Source organism: Pyxicephalus adspersus, chromosome 2 (genome assembly GCF_032062135.1).
Source record: "Pyxicephalus adspersus chromosome 2, UCB_Pads_2.0, whole genome shotgun sequence".
In the NCBI taxonomy this organism is placed as follows: domain Eukaryota; kingdom Metazoa; phylum Chordata; class Amphibia; order Anura; family Pyxicephalidae; genus Pyxicephalus; species Pyxicephalus adspersus.
In genome coordinates this window covers 678,794-695,609 of record NC_092859.1, presented here as the reverse complement: position 1 = coordinate 695,609, position 16,816 = coordinate 678,794, and the positions used below count along the sequence as shown (strand labels likewise).

The 16,816-nt window shown below is 46.0% G+C and overlaps 1 protein-coding gene across 2 annotated transcripts; it reads left to right on the top strand.

Moving 5' to 3' along the window:
- The first annotated feature begins 5,855 nt into the window (after window positions 1–5,855).
- LOC140322642 (phospholipid scramblase 3-like) lies at window positions 5,856–16,810 on the top strand. Of its 2 annotated transcripts, none has more exons than XM_072399196.1 (8): window positions 5,856–6,304; window positions 8,370–8,404; window positions 9,594–9,742; window positions 11,623–11,650; window positions 13,201–13,382; window positions 14,398–14,559; window positions 14,654–14,782; window positions 15,975–16,810. In XM_072399196.1, exons 2-8 carry the CDS (start codon window positions 8,392–8,394, stop codon window positions 16,035–16,037), a joined length of 726 nt encoding a protein of 241 aa, XP_072255297.1. In that variant the 5' UTR covers window positions 5,856–6,304; window positions 8,370–8,391; the 3' UTR covers window positions 16,038–16,810. The 2 variants fall into 2 exon arrangements, with proteins under 2 accessions (XP_072255297.1, XP_072255298.1); XM_072399197.1 differs by lacking the exon at window positions 5,856–6,304 and adding an exon at window positions 6,319–6,547.
- The last annotated feature ends 6 nt before the right edge of the window (window positions 16,811–16,816 follow it).

Genomic DNA, 16,816 nt, shown 5'->3' with positions numbered 1-16,816 from the left:
CAGCCGTGACAGCAGCAAAGACAGGAGTTAGTGTGACTAATGTGCCTGTACCTCCCGATGACTCTCCCTTGTTGTTTGACGAACAGCCTGAAGATCTGTCAGTGTGAATTTCAGAGCAGGAGGCAGACTTTGAGACCCTTGGAGAGTGTGGTCAGCACTTGCTGGGCGAGGGTTCTTGGTCAGTGGCTGCATTTTCAGAGGTTGGCTTGGATGAAAATAAGGATGATGACTGTGATGTCACCTGGGAACCCCCGCTGCGTGTAAGGGCTAGCAGCAGTTCCGAAACAGACATAGAGGATTGGCAGCAGAAGCAGACTGGGGATGGAAGGCGCCGCAAATCTGCCTCAAGCAGGGTAACAGTCAGAGATTATGTGACCGTGAGGGAGATGGAGCAGACGCAGGGCACCCAGCAGAGGCAGGCAAAGAAAAAGATCAGTGGAGTGGTTGCACGCACCTCTCCAGTGTGGTCCTATTTCAGGCTGAAAGATGATGACAGGTGCGTAGCAATCTTCATCCTGTGCCATAGGCAGATCCGCAGAGGACAGGCCGGATCACATCTGGGTACAACATCCCTGCTTTCCCACATGTGCAAGAACCACAAACCAAAGTGGGAGCAGTACTTGCGTTCTCTTGAAGGAGGTGCAACCACGTCGTCTCTTCTTCCACCTCCATTGACTCCTTCTTCACCTCCAACTGTCATGGCTACTACGTCTCAGGAGGTTGGTGCCAGCCAGACTTCAAAATGCGAGGAAGTATCAGCTCCTGGCCGCAGGTTTTGTGGTGTCAGGAGACCTTTGTCGATGAAAGATGGGTACTCCAGTGACCCCTTCAACTCCCCTAGTTCCCAGTCCTTTCAGCCCACTCTACTGGAGTTCTGTTCAAGGCATCAGGCTATGGGTCCAACTAACAAAAGAGTAATCGAGCTCAATTTGCATCTAGCCAAACTTTTGGCCTTGCACCTACTGCCGTACAGCATTGTGGACTTGGCTCCCTTCGTGACCTGATGGCCTGTGCCGAGCGGAGGTTGAATACACCAAGCAGGCATTATTTCTCCCACACAGCTGTTCCCAGTTTACATGCACATGTAATGGGTAACCTCTCCAAGGCATTGGCATTTTCAGCCAATTGGCGGTAGTCTGCAAGAGGCATTTCAGCATCTGGTACCCCCTCCGAGGGGTGTGGTGGGGAAGCATGGGCCACCCCAGTCCTCTCTCTCCTCCTCCTCCTTCATTTCTTCTACTGGCAAACTTTCTCTTTTTGACACTCCTCCTGAAAAGGCCAGCAGCGGAGGACACTGTGGTTAGGCGGGCACGCCACTGCGGCTCCCTCAAGCACATGTTGCCAGGCAATGCTGAAACTGGTGTCCTTGGAGGAGAAAAGTCACAACGCCAGAGAACTCTTATCCGCTTTGCACAGAGAGGTTGAGGCTTGGCTGACGCCCTCCCGGTTCACAACGGGCAACGTAGTGTGCGACAACGGAGTCAACCTTGCGGCCGCTCTGCGCATGGGCTGCATAACACATGTGCCCTGCTTTGCGCATGTAATGAACCTGGTGGTGCAGAAGGCCCCTTTGAGCAGGCCACAAATGCTGTGAGTCAGGAGTGGTCAGGCTGGAAGGATGTCATACCCATCATCTTTCTGCTTGATAATACCCTGTGTGGGTCGATGGGAGAGGGGAAGAAATGGGGGAGGAGGATAAGAGTGACAAGAGTGAGGAGCAAGAAGGGACACCCGGCTCAGGAGGTTCAAGAGGAGGAGGAGGAAGATGATTATGATGATGAGGGAGACCATGTTGGGGCTGCTGGACAGGACCCGTCCAACCCGCATTTGTGCTGTCACATCCCAGGGATTGTGCGGGCGATGGAACAACAGGAACTGCTTTAGCTTGAACAGGAAGAGGTGGGTGATGATGAGGAAGATGTTTTGGTGCCCACTGAGGGACAGGAGGAGGATGAGCCCAGGGAACCCCTCTTTCATATGTGTGTCCACATGTTGCGTTGCCTACGGAGGGACCCCCACATTTGTAGCATCAAAAACCGGGATGATTACTGGCTGGCCACCCTTCTGGATCACCTCTACAAAGACAAAATGTCACAGTTTCCACCCAACCAGGAGCAAGAGAAAGAAAAGGTGACCCGCCTGAGCAGAATACTATGCGACCAGCTGTGTGAGGAGTTCCGGGCACCACATTCCACATAGGGAGCTCAGGCAGACACTGCGTCCACCGTATCCTCCTGTAGCGGCAGCAGCAGCAGTAGTGACAGCAGGCCGCACACATCCAAAAGTCTAGGCCAAGGCAGGGGGGATTTTCTGGATGTCTGGCGAAACCTGATGCGGCCACCTCAAACAAGTCAAGTGCAGGGGCATAACCATCGAGAACGGATGAAGCGCATGGGGCACGATGACGTTGGCTCTTTTCTGGCTGGTGGTGGTGGTGATGACAGCAGTTATGAGAAGGATGCCTGTCCTGACAGTAGTGACCCCATTATTTTTGGGTCAACAGGCTTGAAATCTGCCCGCAGTTGGCACAGTATGCCATCAAGCTTCTTTCATGCCAGTGATCTGTGCGAAAGAACCTTCAGTGCCACTGGTGGAGTAGTCACGGACAACCAATCACGACTGTCGTCAGAAAATGTCAATCTCCTCAGCATTTTGAAAATGAATGAAAGGTGGGTTACTAACAACTATCATATCCCCACTGCAGATGTCACTGATTGGCTGACACAAGGACTCACTGGCCAACCAAGATGCCCCTGTGATCCCGCACTGCTCCTGTGCTGAGTCTGTGGCTGCCAATCACCAACACCCTGTCAGCTCAGCCTGCCTCGGTTGAATTTTTCCGCTAGTTATCGCAATGTCCAGGGGTGGCATTCATCGCCAGTGTCATGCCTGCCATTGTGCCAGCTAGCAATATACTTTACATTTCTGCTGCTTCCGAGAGGCCAACAAACGGCAGATGAAAACCCCCAGTACTGCCACACGGATAGGTACCATTGTATTTGCCTAATTTTTAAGCTAAGTATTGTAAGATTGAGGGTTGGCATTCATGTCAATCCACTTCATGATACAAACTAACAATATTGTCTACCTTCCTACCGCTCCCGGCACCACAGACCACAGCAACAGTGCTGGCACACAAAACATCTTGGTCTGGCCCTTCTACGCTTATTCACAAATTTCCAATATTTGCATTACACACCTGGGTGGCATTGGTGATGTACTACACCCAGCTCTAGATGCCAGTCACCAGTGCCGTCCACGCTCCATCTCAGGGCCCACCGCCTCCTGCTGTTGTTGCCGTCTGTCAGTACTCCATTCACTAAAATTGTATTACACACTTCTGGGTGACAATGACGATAGACTACACCCAGCTCTAGATGCCAGTTACCAATGCGGTCTCCCTGGATCATGTATGTATCTTGTCTTCATGTATCATCATGTATGTATCTTGTCTTCATGTATCATCATGTATGTATCTTGTCTTCATGTATAATCATGTGTGTATCTTAACTTCATGTGTTTATTGCTTGTATTGTACTGATATTATACTAAGGAGGAGGACAGAGCGGTGTTCTTGGTATAATACACCCATTCAAAAAACATACATATAATACCCACACAACATGTATATATAATGCCCATATATAGTACACACATACAACACACACGTATAATACACACATATAATACACACATATACCACATACATATAATACACACATATAACATATACATATAACATGAACATATAGTACACACATATAACACACACATATACCACACACATATAAAACGTTCTCTTTAAGCAAAAAAAGAGACATTCAGTCGTATTAGAGTGAGACAACACTCAGAGCTTCAGGAACATTCTAACATGTTATTGGAACAATTGTTGTGATTGGATTGTGTGTGGTCTGTTTATGAAATTGGATGTTCCCCTCTTCCATTTTCCTTATTTGTTTTCCTTGTCCATTGCCCTTGTTTGCTCCCCTCGTTCAATCCCCTCATTTGTCCTCCTCATCCATTTCCCTTTTTCCGTTCCCCTCATTTGTTGCCCTCGTTCATTTCTCTTGTCTGTTCCCCTCATTCGTTCCATCATTTGTTGCCCTTGTCCTTCTCCTCATCCGTTCCCTCCTCCTTTCCCCTCGTCCATTCCCCTCATCCATTCCCCTCATCCATTCCCCTCGTTCGTTCCCTTCGTCCGTTCCCTTGTCCTTTTCCCTCGTTCATTCCCCTCATTTGTTGTCCACATTTGTTCATTTATTTGTCTGTTCCCACGTTCGTTCCCTCACTTGCTCCCCTCATATGTTCCCTCCTCCTTTCCTTTTGTCCGTTCCCTCTTATTCCTTCCCCTCATTCCTTCCCTCCTTCATTCCCTAGTTCCTTCCCCTCATTCCTTCTCCCGTTCGTTCCCCTTGTTCCTTCCCCTCATTCCTTCCCTCGTCTATTCCCCTAGTTCGTCCCTTTGTCCTTTGTCCTCGTTTGTTCCCCTCGTCCGTTCCCTCCTCCTTTCCCCTTGTCAGTTTCCTCGTCCGTTCCCCTCGTTCGTTTCCTTCGTTCATTCCCTTCTCCTTCCCCCTCGTTCGTTCCCCTCATTTGTTGTCCACATTTGTTCATTTGTCTGTTCCCGCATTCCCTCCTCCTTTTGTCCATTCCCCTTATTCCTTCCCCTTCCATTCCCTCGTCCATTTCCCCTCGTTTGTTCCCTTCATCCTCTCCTCTTGTCCGTTCCCTTTGTTTGTTCCCCTCATTTGTTGTCCCCATTCGTTTGCTCCCTCGTCCGTTCCCCTCATTTGTTCCCTTCATCCTTTCCCCTTGTCCGTTCCCCTTGTTTGTTCCCCCTATTTGTTGTCCCCATTGATTTGTTCCCATGTCCATTCCCCTCATTTTTTGTCCCCATTCGTTCATTCTCTTGTCTGTTCCCCCGTCCGTTCCCTCATTTGCTCCCCCCATCCGTTCCCTCCTCCTTTCCCCTCGTTTGTTCCCTTCATCCATTCCCTTGTCCTTTCCCCTCTTTCAATCCCCTCATTTGTTGTCCCCATTTGTTCCTTCCCTTGTCTGTTCCCTCGTCTGTTCCCCTTGTTCGTTCCCTTCATCCATTCCCTTGTCCTTTCCCCTCGTTTGTTCCCTTCATCCTCTCCTCTTGTCCGTTCCCCTTGTTTGTTCCCCTTATTTGTTGTCCCCATTGATTTGTTCCCATGTCCGTTCCCCTCATTTTTTGTCCCCATTCGTTCATTCTCTTGTCTGTTCCCCCGTCCGTTCCCTTCTCCTTTCCCCTCGTTTGTTCCCTTCATCCATTCCCTTGTCCTTTCCCCTCTTTCAATCCCCTCATTTGTTGTCCCCATTCGTTCCTTCCCTTGTCTGTTCCCTCGTCTGTTCCCCTCATTTGTTCCCTTCATCCATTCCCTTGTCCTTTCCCCTCTTTCGTTCCCCTAATTTGCTGTCCCCATTCATTCGTTCCCTTGTCCATTCCCTCGTCCGTTCCCCTCGTTTGTTCCCTTCATCCTTTCCTCTTGTCCGTTCCCTTTGTTTGTTCCCCTCATTTGTTGTCCCCATTCGTTCGTTCCCTTGTCCGTTCCCCTCGTTTGTTCCCTTCATCCGTTCCCTTGTCCTTTCCCCTTGTCCTTTCCCCTTGTCCGTTCCCCTCATTTGCTGTCCCCATTCGTTTGTTCCCTTCATCCATTACCTTGTCCGTTCCCCTCATTTTTTGTCCCCATTCGTTCATTCTCTTGTCTGTTCCCCCGTCCGTTCCCTCCTCCTTTCCCCTCATTTGTGCCCTTGTCCATTCCCCTCATTTTTTGTCCCCATTGGTTTGTTCCCTTGTCTGTTCCTCGTCCGTTCTCTCCTCTTTTCCCCTCCTTTTCCCCTCTTTTGTTCCCTAATTCGTTGTCCTCGTCTGGTCTCCATTCTGCAGATTGTACTGCTCTCTCTCTATTTTGACTCCATGGTTACAGAATTGGCCCCTGACCAAGATTTCCGGTCCTCCTCCCATGGCAGCCCTCCAGAGCAGAGTTAACCCCCTTGTGGCTGCTCTGGGCGCTGTTCCTGGCTGAGAATATCATCAGATTTATAAATAAAAGATAATAATATTCAGAGCTGAGCGTGTCCCTACACAGGTCAGATCCCCGGGCCACAGACTGCCCTCGTGTGACCTCACAGCCCAAATATTCTGGCCTGGAAGAAGTTATTTTAGGTGGAGTTTCTCCATTTCTTCCATGCCTCCGCCCACCTCCTTCCCTGCACCACAACAAGCTGTGTGATAGGGAGTGCGGCTGTTCCCTGGACACCTGAAGGCTGCAGACTGCAGGTAACATATAGGCCTCAATATCACTACTTGCATGGATCTTCCCTGGCTGTCTCCCAGCTCCTAGTCAGCCTCATACCTTTAAACAAGAACAGCGGAGCAAAGCAGAACTGACCATAACACGCACATCACCAAGCCAGAGTTCATTTACCCTAAAAAATTGGGGCGGCCTTAACAAACCCTTCCAACTAAACCCGGAGCAGGTCAGGATTACTGCGTGTGTGGGCGGAGCTAGTGAATAGATAAGTATGACACTGATAACATATATATACCCTATCATAGACTAACAACCCCTCCTATCACTTTACATAACCCCTCCCATCATTAGATATGACCCTCCCACCATCTCATAGGACCCCTCCCACTAGTAACCTCTCCCACATTTTCATAAATTTTTTGACAAAAAATTCATTTAACTCTTTCTGATGATTTTGCTTTTGTTGTTCTGTCTTAAAAAATTCCCCTATTATAACACATTACTGAAAATAACTCCTCCCACTATTCCATATAACCCCTCCTACTAATTTACCTGACGCCCCTCACTATTCCATATACTTTCTCCTTTTACTCCATATGATTCTTTCTGCTGATCTTATGTGACATCCGTTAATTGTTCTGTATAATTTCCTTCTAATTATTGATAAGGCCTTTTATAACTCCTTCCACTAAATGATATTAACCCCTCCCAGTATTACATATGACATACACTACATAACACCTCCCATTATTCCATAGAACTCCTCCAGACACACCATGTAACCCCTCCCAATACACCCCATAACCCATCTTATTATTATTTATAACTCCTCCCACTACACCATATAAATCCCTCCCATTGTTCCCTAGAACCCCTCCCAGTGCATTATTCCATATAACTCCTCCCACTACACAATAGAATTTCTCCCACTTCATCCTACAGCCCTCCCATGATTCCCCATTACCCCTCCCACCACATCATATAACTTCCATTATTCTATATGACTCCTCCCATTATTCTCTATAAGCCCTCCCACTATATCATACAAACCCTGTTATATAACTCTCCAATGGATCTCATCTCATTACACAATATAACCCCTTTCATTATTCCATAAAATCTCTCCTATTATTCTATAAAACTTCTGCCACTAAACCATATAATCCCTCCCATTATTTCCCATAACCCCTCCAATTATTCCCCAATCACCCTTCCCAATACACCATATAACCCCACCCATTATTCCCCATAACCCCTCCAATTATTCCCCAATCACCCTACCCACTACACCATATAACCCCACCCATTATTCCTCATAACCCTTCCCATTATTCCCCGTGTTCCCTCCCAATATTCCCCATAGCCCCTCTCATTATTCCCCAATCACCCTTCCCTCTACATCATATAACCCCCCCATTATTCCCCATAACCCCTCCAATTATTTCCCATAACCCCACCCATTATTTCTCATAACCCCTCCCATTATTCCCCGAACACCCTTCCCACTACACCATATAACCCCACCCATTATTCCTCATAACCCTTCCCATTATTCCCCGTGATCCCTCCCATTATTCCCCATAGCCCCTCCCATTATTCCCCAATCACCCTTCCCTCTACATCATATAACCCCCCCATTATTCCCCATAGCCCCTCCCATTATTCCCCAATCACCCTTCCCTCTACATCATATAACCCCCCCATTATTCCCCAATCACCCTTCCCACTACACCATATAACCCCTCCCATTATTCCCCAATCACCCTTCCCACTACATCATATAACCCCTCCCATTATTCCCCATAACCCCTCCTATTATTCCAATCAATGCCCCCCATTGCAATACAAAAGCCCTTCCATTATGCCATAGAACTTCTCCCACTTCATCATACTGCCTTCTCATGATTCCCCATTACCCCTCCCACCACATCATATAACCCCTCCCTTTATTCTATATAACCCTCCTACTATGTGACATGACTCCTCCCACTTTACCCCCGCTACTCCCCTAGCTCACCCCCTATACATGGTAGTTGTCCTGTGCTAGGTGTCAGATATTTGAGGAATAATAATTTCTTTTCTTTCATACAGAGCGCCTGTTGTTTGACCAGCCATGTCATCCACAGGTAATGAACGTCACCCCGAGTGTCAGCTCTTGTGTCCTCCCCTGAATAAATGTACCGCCCCCAAGGACATCATTAATGTGTGCCACCCATGATGCCATATAATACAATTTGGGAAATGTGTGGCTGCAGAGTTTGGTTACAATTATACACCAGACATTTTTACCCCTTTTTTATCAAACAAATCATAAAAATAGATTGTCCCCATTCTATCCTGGATTCCTAAATCTGAGATTTCCCACCCCAAATAAATATTTTACACCTTAAAACCCTGAACTCTGATATGGAATTTCTGAATCTGAATGATTTAATCTGAATTATTTTCTGCTCTGCTGACCTCTGTTCAGGACCCCCATCTCTCTCCCTATGGGCAGTATGTGAATGTGGAGCCCCCTTGTGGCTCCTCTGAGCATTGTAGCATTATATTGATGTTGAATATTTCAGACATCTTATGTTTGGGACTCTGATAAATGTTTTCCACTCTGTGTATCATTTCCTGTCAGGATATGAGATAAAATGTCCGTTATTCCCAGAAAAGTAAAATGTGTAAAGTTCAGGGGCATCATTTTCAGCACTCTGAATTAAAGTGGAACTCTAAGCAGAATATATATATTTTATATTATATATTATATATCGTTTATATTTTATCTTCAGAAGATGAAGAACAATGGCAGTGCTCTGTAAGAGATAACTGATATTTTTTTAAGCAGCCAATCAGCTCCTCGGAGCTGGATGAGAAGTCAATTGCCAGATTTATTGTCCCCACGGGGGTCATGACGAGGGCAGGTCCTTGGGGTGGGTGAAGGGGCTTAAGTTATTGATATTAGCTGTTATCCCGTTACCAGTGACCATTGGACAAAATCCACAGCAGTTATCACATAATGTGTCATAGAAAATGAATTGAGGCAACCGGTGTCAGAGTCACAGCCTGCCCTCCACAATTCCTGCAGGGGTGCCAGAGGGGCTGGTAAAAATGAACATAGTAAAAATGTGTTTTTCTGACTATATTTTAATTTTGATTTATGGGAAAACATCATGCAAGCTATTTTTTTTACTTCTCACTATTACAATTACATCACATGATGTACAGACTCTGATGACATCATCCTATTAACTCCACCCCCAAGGACCTCACATTGCATACATTACCTGGTGACATGAATCAGGAGTGACCGTGTCTCTCTTATTGCAGGTCTTGAGTTTTCTCCGTCTAAGTCCCCCCAGGATGACCCCCCCAATTACAATGTCATTGCCCCATATGCCCCTCCTGATTGTTACCCACCAACTGCGCCCAGTCCAGAGATTGTTGGCAAAAGCTCGGGTTTAGAGCTCCTACTCCAGGTAAGTACCAGAGCACTGATCAACCCATACTGATAGCAATCATTATCTGTCCACCATCTTGTGTCCCCTAACCACCTGTCTACCCTCTGTCTTATCTACCTGTCAGTCTGTCTGTTACCTGCACTAACACTCCCGCTGAGCTCTCATGGTTTGGAAGATGCCCCCATTCTGACCATAGGCTGATGACCGTAGGGTGACCACTCTGATAGAAGACCAAAGTCTGGTATGGTGGTCATGTGACTGAAACTTTCAGATCTCATTGGACTCAACAGAACTTTTTTGAAAATAAGTGTCCCCATCCTGGTAAAGTGGTCTCAAGTGATGGCAGAAGATTCATTGTCCATCATATCACTGGAAAAAAACATCCCAACCATGACCCCCCCATACCACACTTTGCTTGTGTTGGAGATACGGCCAACTGTCAATAAGCAGACAAGATGGCGGTGGGTGGTACTGACAGACAACTCAGTCTATGGTTATCAGGAACTCAAAAAACCTATAGAATGTGGAAGTGTAATAATGACAACTTGTCAACATTGAATATAAAAATTGGCAAACCAACAAATGCTAAAATGTTTACAAGAATTTTCCACTTTGGGACGGATATATCTCCACCCCTCGCCATTGGTCCACCCAATTCCCACATGTAGGATGGCCTATGGAGAAGATACCCAATAAAGAGATGGAGAGTAGTGTTGGTTAAATATCTCAGTGTTAGATTCGATGGCTATTCGATTGAATAGCCAGATATATTTTTGGGCGATTGAACGCCGAATCCGAACACCATCAAAGTCTTTTGGGGGGGAATCTCAGATTACTATTCGTGACTGTGTAGAACTGGAAGAGCAATTAGGGGAGCAGAGCTGACAGCCGAAATGTAGTATGTGTTCTTGGATAGAGAATAACACAGTTCCGCTGGGGCTGTAACATGAAAGCCTCTTTTTTTTTTTTTACACATAATCTTACACATGAATTCGCAAAGTCAAATTCCGTTTCTTTCGGGTGTGGTCTATCCAAATTCCAACAGCCAATATAAGGACAACCTGAATTCGAGCACCAACACTAGTAGAGAGTCCCTGTATTGAAGTCCCGCTATAGACCAGAAGGGGGCGCCCAATTATTTTCCATCATCAAACTATTTTCCCTTATGTGAACTGATAGCGTTTTACATCTTGATTTTAAACAGTACAAATATAATTAGTGGAAAAGGCACAGAAAGGAAACTTCCCTCATTAGGTTGCCAATCAATACATTTTCAATTAGATTGTCACAAAGTTTGGTGGACCTAGCGTGTTATGGGGGGCTGCAGCCAACCATGGAGTCATCAGGCCTAGACAAGCGAAGTCAGGCAAGTGGGGTAAGGACTCACCATGTGGAGGTAATAGGTCGAAGATTTGGTAAAGCAACAATTCCAAGAATGATCCAAAGATGGCAAGTCAGACAAAAGTCAGAGACCGATAGACCTCTAGGGTATGACCGAACATATAAATCCTTGGATCCTGCTTATTAGGGTAGATGTGCAAATCAGAAACACAAACCAATGACCACATTGATGGCCATTGTACCGATGTTCTGTCCGGTCCAATCACTGAGCCATTTCAGATTATAGACATCCAATGGTCACAATGTCCAATATCCGTTCCTCTCAGCCAATGAAAGGGGAGGAGCATGATGAAGCTAGCCTATTGGTGACGGCACATATTACGGCCTTTGGGTTGGATCCATCATCCTCATACACGTCCATTTCCTGATGTTGTCCTTGTCCTGTGTATGTGTTTGTCGCCATACCCCATATTTGTCAGCCCCGCCCACCCATGTGACATTGATAAATATTATGATTGGAAGAGACCATTAGCTAATACTGGAATTTTTTGTTTCAGATTAACCAGTTAACTGTGCGGGAAAAGTGTAAGAAAATTCCCTGATTATGTCCAACAGAATGTCATCGTATGATTGCGAGTCCTCCATACATCTACATACATGTCCATCCGGCCTCTCTGTATTCAGCGTGGAGTTATATGGGGTTATAGATATGATGATGTCACTCATACAAGTGACAAATCACAAAAGTCCCCTTCAACTGTTTGCTGGTTGGTCGTACTTACCCCCTCAGTTTGGCTGAATCGGTCTACCGATGACTATATAAGGGCGTAAAGCCTTCAATGGCAGCAGGCATCCAATAAAAACTGTTGTCAGTGCTGGCACTGTACTGACAAAATATAGCTCCACCTAGTGTTCTGTGCTCCTATAGCACTTGGTTTGCACTCCATTCAATTCTCCTATTCATAGTCCTGACTTGTCCTTATGTCTTCCTTCCACTTCCTGTTCTGTCATTTGTCTGTTTTACATTTCCTTTTGATTTTTACCCATTTACAGCTCTGCATGGGCACTTCCTGTTCTGCCTTTTCTTTCCTGCCACTTTCCTGCCTCTTCTACTGTAGTCATCATTTTTTAATGGCATTGTATTAAAATAATGAGCCTGGGGACACAACCTGAATATCATGCAGAGGATATCATACCTCCCACAGGGGCTCTGGTGATAGGTGAACATCCTAACCACACCCCCGAGGATCCCGCACATCCTGCTGCTCATGCAGAGGGTTCTCACTATCTGCTTCTTTATATATATGTAGCCATTCTCAGCCAGGGGTTGCTTGGGGTCCCTCGCACTGTGATGGATCCCCCCTCCCCATTGATAATGCCTGCAAAGTTCTGGAACCAACACCACTTGGTGGAGCAAACTCCATGATTTTAATGATGCTTTTATTTCTTCATGGTGGTTATATTCCAGCCACCACTGAAGAGTGAATCTTTTCACTGTCCATTACATTAAGTGGCTTTTTTCCCCAATGACCCCCAATTTATTAGTTTTAGCAGAGGTCCTGAAGATTATTTTATAGGTTCCTCAGGGGTAAAAAGAAAGATTGTCTTATATCACTGCCCCCGCTTGTCACCTGCACCAGCAACCTTCAAACCAACCATTCATTTATATTGGCTATTACACGCACAATTGATTTTGGTTCCCCTTCTCAAAATTGAGATATTTCGGGGCTCCATGTTTTAATCAGGACTGCCACTGACTTCTCAGGATTTTGGGGGAAGGATTTGCTGGTAGCACAGATGTAATGACACGGCTGGAGTGAAAATCTTTCTGGGACTTTGTGGTCCTCTGCATTCACCCTGTGCCCACCTGGCACCTATCATTACCTGCCCAGTGTCTTATCCAGATACTAGCCTACCCAGGACCTCACCCCAGGTGTGAGGGGGCTTTGGGAGGACATGGCCAAGCTGGGGGTAGCGTGTCACACATAGGAGAGCCCAGCATCAGGTCTGGTATATGGTGTGTACCCCCCAACAGCCCCTGTTAGCGATATATATCCCCACAATCACAGTGACCAGGAATATCATCAATGGCCACCATTCATCCTGTGATCCCCTCCATGTCTTCTCCCCCACAGTCACCGTATCCCAGGGCTGGGGGCGCTCGTTTGATGTGCTGAATGAAGTCGGTCAGCGGCTCTTCCAGGTGGAGCAGAGGGTGGAGTGCTGTGGCCCTCTGTATGATGTGAAGATCAGGGACAATGGTGGCTCAGATGTCATTCAGCTTTTCGAGAGTTGTGGATGTACCTGCACCAGACAGGTGAGAGAGAAAAATGTATATTTATATAAAAAAATTATAAATGTCCCCCTGGTGGGGTCTGTAAGGGGCCACACATTGGTCAGGCAGGACCACCACTACTAATTTCTGGGCCCCATACTAGGTAAAATTTCTAGGCCCCCAAAAGTTTGTGCATTGCAAAAGTCAAGCTCTCCTAATCAGGGCTAGGTACAGTACCCATTGACCCCCCACCCCTAATGGCAGCCATGAATGTCAGTACAATGATGTGACACAGGGGAGGGTTATGGCTGTAATAGATCAGCAGCACTGGGGTAGGTTGATGGATTTCATGGAGCAAAATGTTTAATAAATCCAATGCACTGTGCAAGCAGAAATGTGGGACCACAGCACCACCATGTGGCTGAATCCAAGATTACATCAGGACAATATGCAAAGCAATTCTCAACCAGAACAGAGATCATAAAGAAGGTTAAACGTGTAAAAAAATTCTTTACAATACATAAAAAAAATTCCTCACCCCTAGAAAAAGCCAGTGGCTCAGCTGCTATATACTGATTTCCTGGAATCTTAGATCAGTAGGCGGGACAGGAATTTTGACTTTAATAGCTGTTTGCCTGGGGCAGTGACTCCGAAAATGTTGATACGAGGGAGCGCCAGGTGAGTAATATTTTCAGAAGGAGATTATTGCTGCCGCTGGGGCCTTACAGAATACTATTTCTGCAATGGTCCCTAAGATCCCAGATACCCACCCACCCCGCAGGGTATATATCTTACATGAAGTGCTTGTTATATGAATAAGGATAGGGCTGTGATTGGTTCCGCCATTATAGGTGGAGGTGGTGAAGGTGTTGGTTGGAATATCTGGGGCTCCACCAATGCTATGGACAGTGAGAGCCATTGAGCAAACAGTACCAACCCCTGGAATTGGGTTATCAATGGTAAAAGGGCCAACCCAAAAAACAAAGACAATGTGTACAGTTGTGCTCTTCCAGCCTTGTGGTCACAGTTTGGTGAAGACCCTTTCCTGTTCCCCCAGGTGGAGGTGCAGTGTCCCCCCGCACATTCAATTGGATACGTGAAACTTCATTGGAACAACTTGGTGACCCACCTGTCAGTTATGAACGCCAACCAAGAGGTTGTTCTGCTCATTCTGGGGCCGAGTTTACAGACCAGCATCTTCGGAAACAATACCTTCGAGGTAACACAATGGCTTCTGTAGGGCGGTTTGGGGTTATTGAATGTCACCTATCTGCCCCTTCCTATTGGGGGTGACCTTTGTGTCTCTTTCTCAGGTGAAGTCCCGGGATGAGCAGCATGTGGTCGGGGTGATTCGGATGGAGAGTGGTAATTATGTCATCTCATTTCCAATGGACCTGGAGGTGACAATGAAAGCCATTCTCTTGGGTGCTGCCATGTACCTGGTGAGTGAACTGGTATCATGTTGGGGTATCTGGTACCCTCAGGTCAGCTCATTATTTAGAATGAAAAAATCTAAAGCTCCGATTACATTGTTGTCACAATACTTGATATATAGGCACATGTGGATTGTTATGTATGGGGTTCATATACCTGTTGGCCTTGGGGTGGCGCTGTAGAGCTGGTGTAGAATAAATGTATCCATATGAAGCTAAGAAATGATTCCAGTAATATCTAATCTTATATCTCATCTACAAATGTGGATTTTATTAGATTAACAAATTACTTTTGATTTGTAGCTGTGACAAAATAATCTGTCCATTTTCCTTCAGTTGTTACACTGCTGTACCACTAGTGGTCTCTCAATTCTTGTAGGAAAACATTTGCAACATTTACAATTGTGCCATATATTATGTTACCCCAAAGCATTGCCCCCATTGTACCCTGTATGATATTACCCCCATAGTATTGCTCCCCTTGTGTCCTGTATAATATTACCCCCATAGCATTGTCCCATTGTGTCCTGTATAATATTACCCCCATAGCATTGCCCCATTGTGTCCTGTATAATATTACCCCCATAGCATTGCNTAGCATTGCCCCATTGTGTCCTGTATAATATTACCCCCATAGCATTGCTCCATTGTGTCCTGTATAATATTACCCCCATAGCATTGCCCCATTGTACCCTGTATGATATTACCCCCATAGTATTGCTCCCCTTGTGTCCTGTATAATATTACCCCCATAGCATTGCTCACATTGTGCCCTGTATAATATTACCCCCATAGCATTGCCCCATTGTGCCCTGTATAATATTACCCCCATAGCATTGCTCACATTGTGTCCTGTATAATATTACCCCCATAGCATTGCTCACATTGTGCCCTGTATAATATTACCCCCATAACATGTCCCTATTGTACTCTGTATGATATTACCCCCATAGTTTTCTCCCATTGTGCCCTGTATAATATTACCCCCATAGCATTGTCCCATTGTGTCCTGTATAATATTACCCCCATAACAATGCCCCATTGTGTCCTGTATATTACCCCCATAGTATTGCCCTCATTGGGCCCTGTATAATATTACCCATGTAGTATTGCTCTCTTTGTGCCCTATATGTAAAATACCCCCCCCCCCCCCCCCCAAAACACCAATGGACTGTTTTATGTTCGCGTTGTTCTCTTGCAGGACAATATCATCCTCAGCAAGAAGAAAAATGTGGAAAGACAAGCAAGGCAAAGACGCAACTAATGAAGAGCAATGCATTACGTATCCATAGTATATACTATGTACCCTGTATTATTATATATTATGTCTTAACTATCCTGCACACTACACATGGCTGCCTTGGGTCTTAGGGTAAGTCTTATAACCAATGAGCTTGGTTCCTAAGGTGTGGTAAAATGAACCCAACTTAGGTGCTTTTTGGTTAGGTTGGCCATTAATGTAACCATATGGCTTGGGGGCTGCTTTAGCATGCCGGAAGTGCTGTATTCGTTTCTTTGCAAACAATGTAAATGAACCCTAACCCCTAACACCTACCTAGCCAGCTCGCAACAAGCTGGCTTTAGAAAGATCAGGGCTCTGGGCAAAGACTGAAATGGGATCTTCTGCAGTTCTAGTTGATGTGTCTAAACAGAAAGGGGGCAAATGGCAAAATAAAAAGTAAGGTCCTTATGGTTCAAGCTCCATTGTGGGAGGGTTTTTATAGCTGTAGTTATTAATGATAAACCTATCAGCCTCTACATGGCATCTTCATACCAAACCTCCCAAGGCACCAATATAACACGGATGTGTCAATCAGAGACTGGGGCAGTGTGGGGGTTTACAGTAAGTGGGCTTCAGCTGTCAGCAGTATCTGGTGGGAGCTATCTATGGTGAGAGTCCATTCAGCTAGCTATGGTGAGTAGGTCCATCCAGATATCTATGGTTAGGAGGTCCATCCAGATATCTATGGTTAGGAGGTCCATCCAGATATCTATGGTGAGGAGGTCCATCCAGATATCTATGGTTAGGAGGTCCATCCAGCT

Coding starts and splice junctions, on each gene's coding strand:
- LOC140322642 (XM_072399196.1), top strand. Junction 9,743..11,622: donor GTTTAGAGCTCCTACTCCAG/GTAAGTACCAGA, acceptor TTTTTGTTTCAG/ATTAACCAGTTAACTGTGCG. Junction 14,783..15,974: donor TGGGTGCTGCCATGTACCTG/GTGAGTGAACTG, acceptor GTTCTCTTGCAG/GACAATATCATCCTCAGCAA.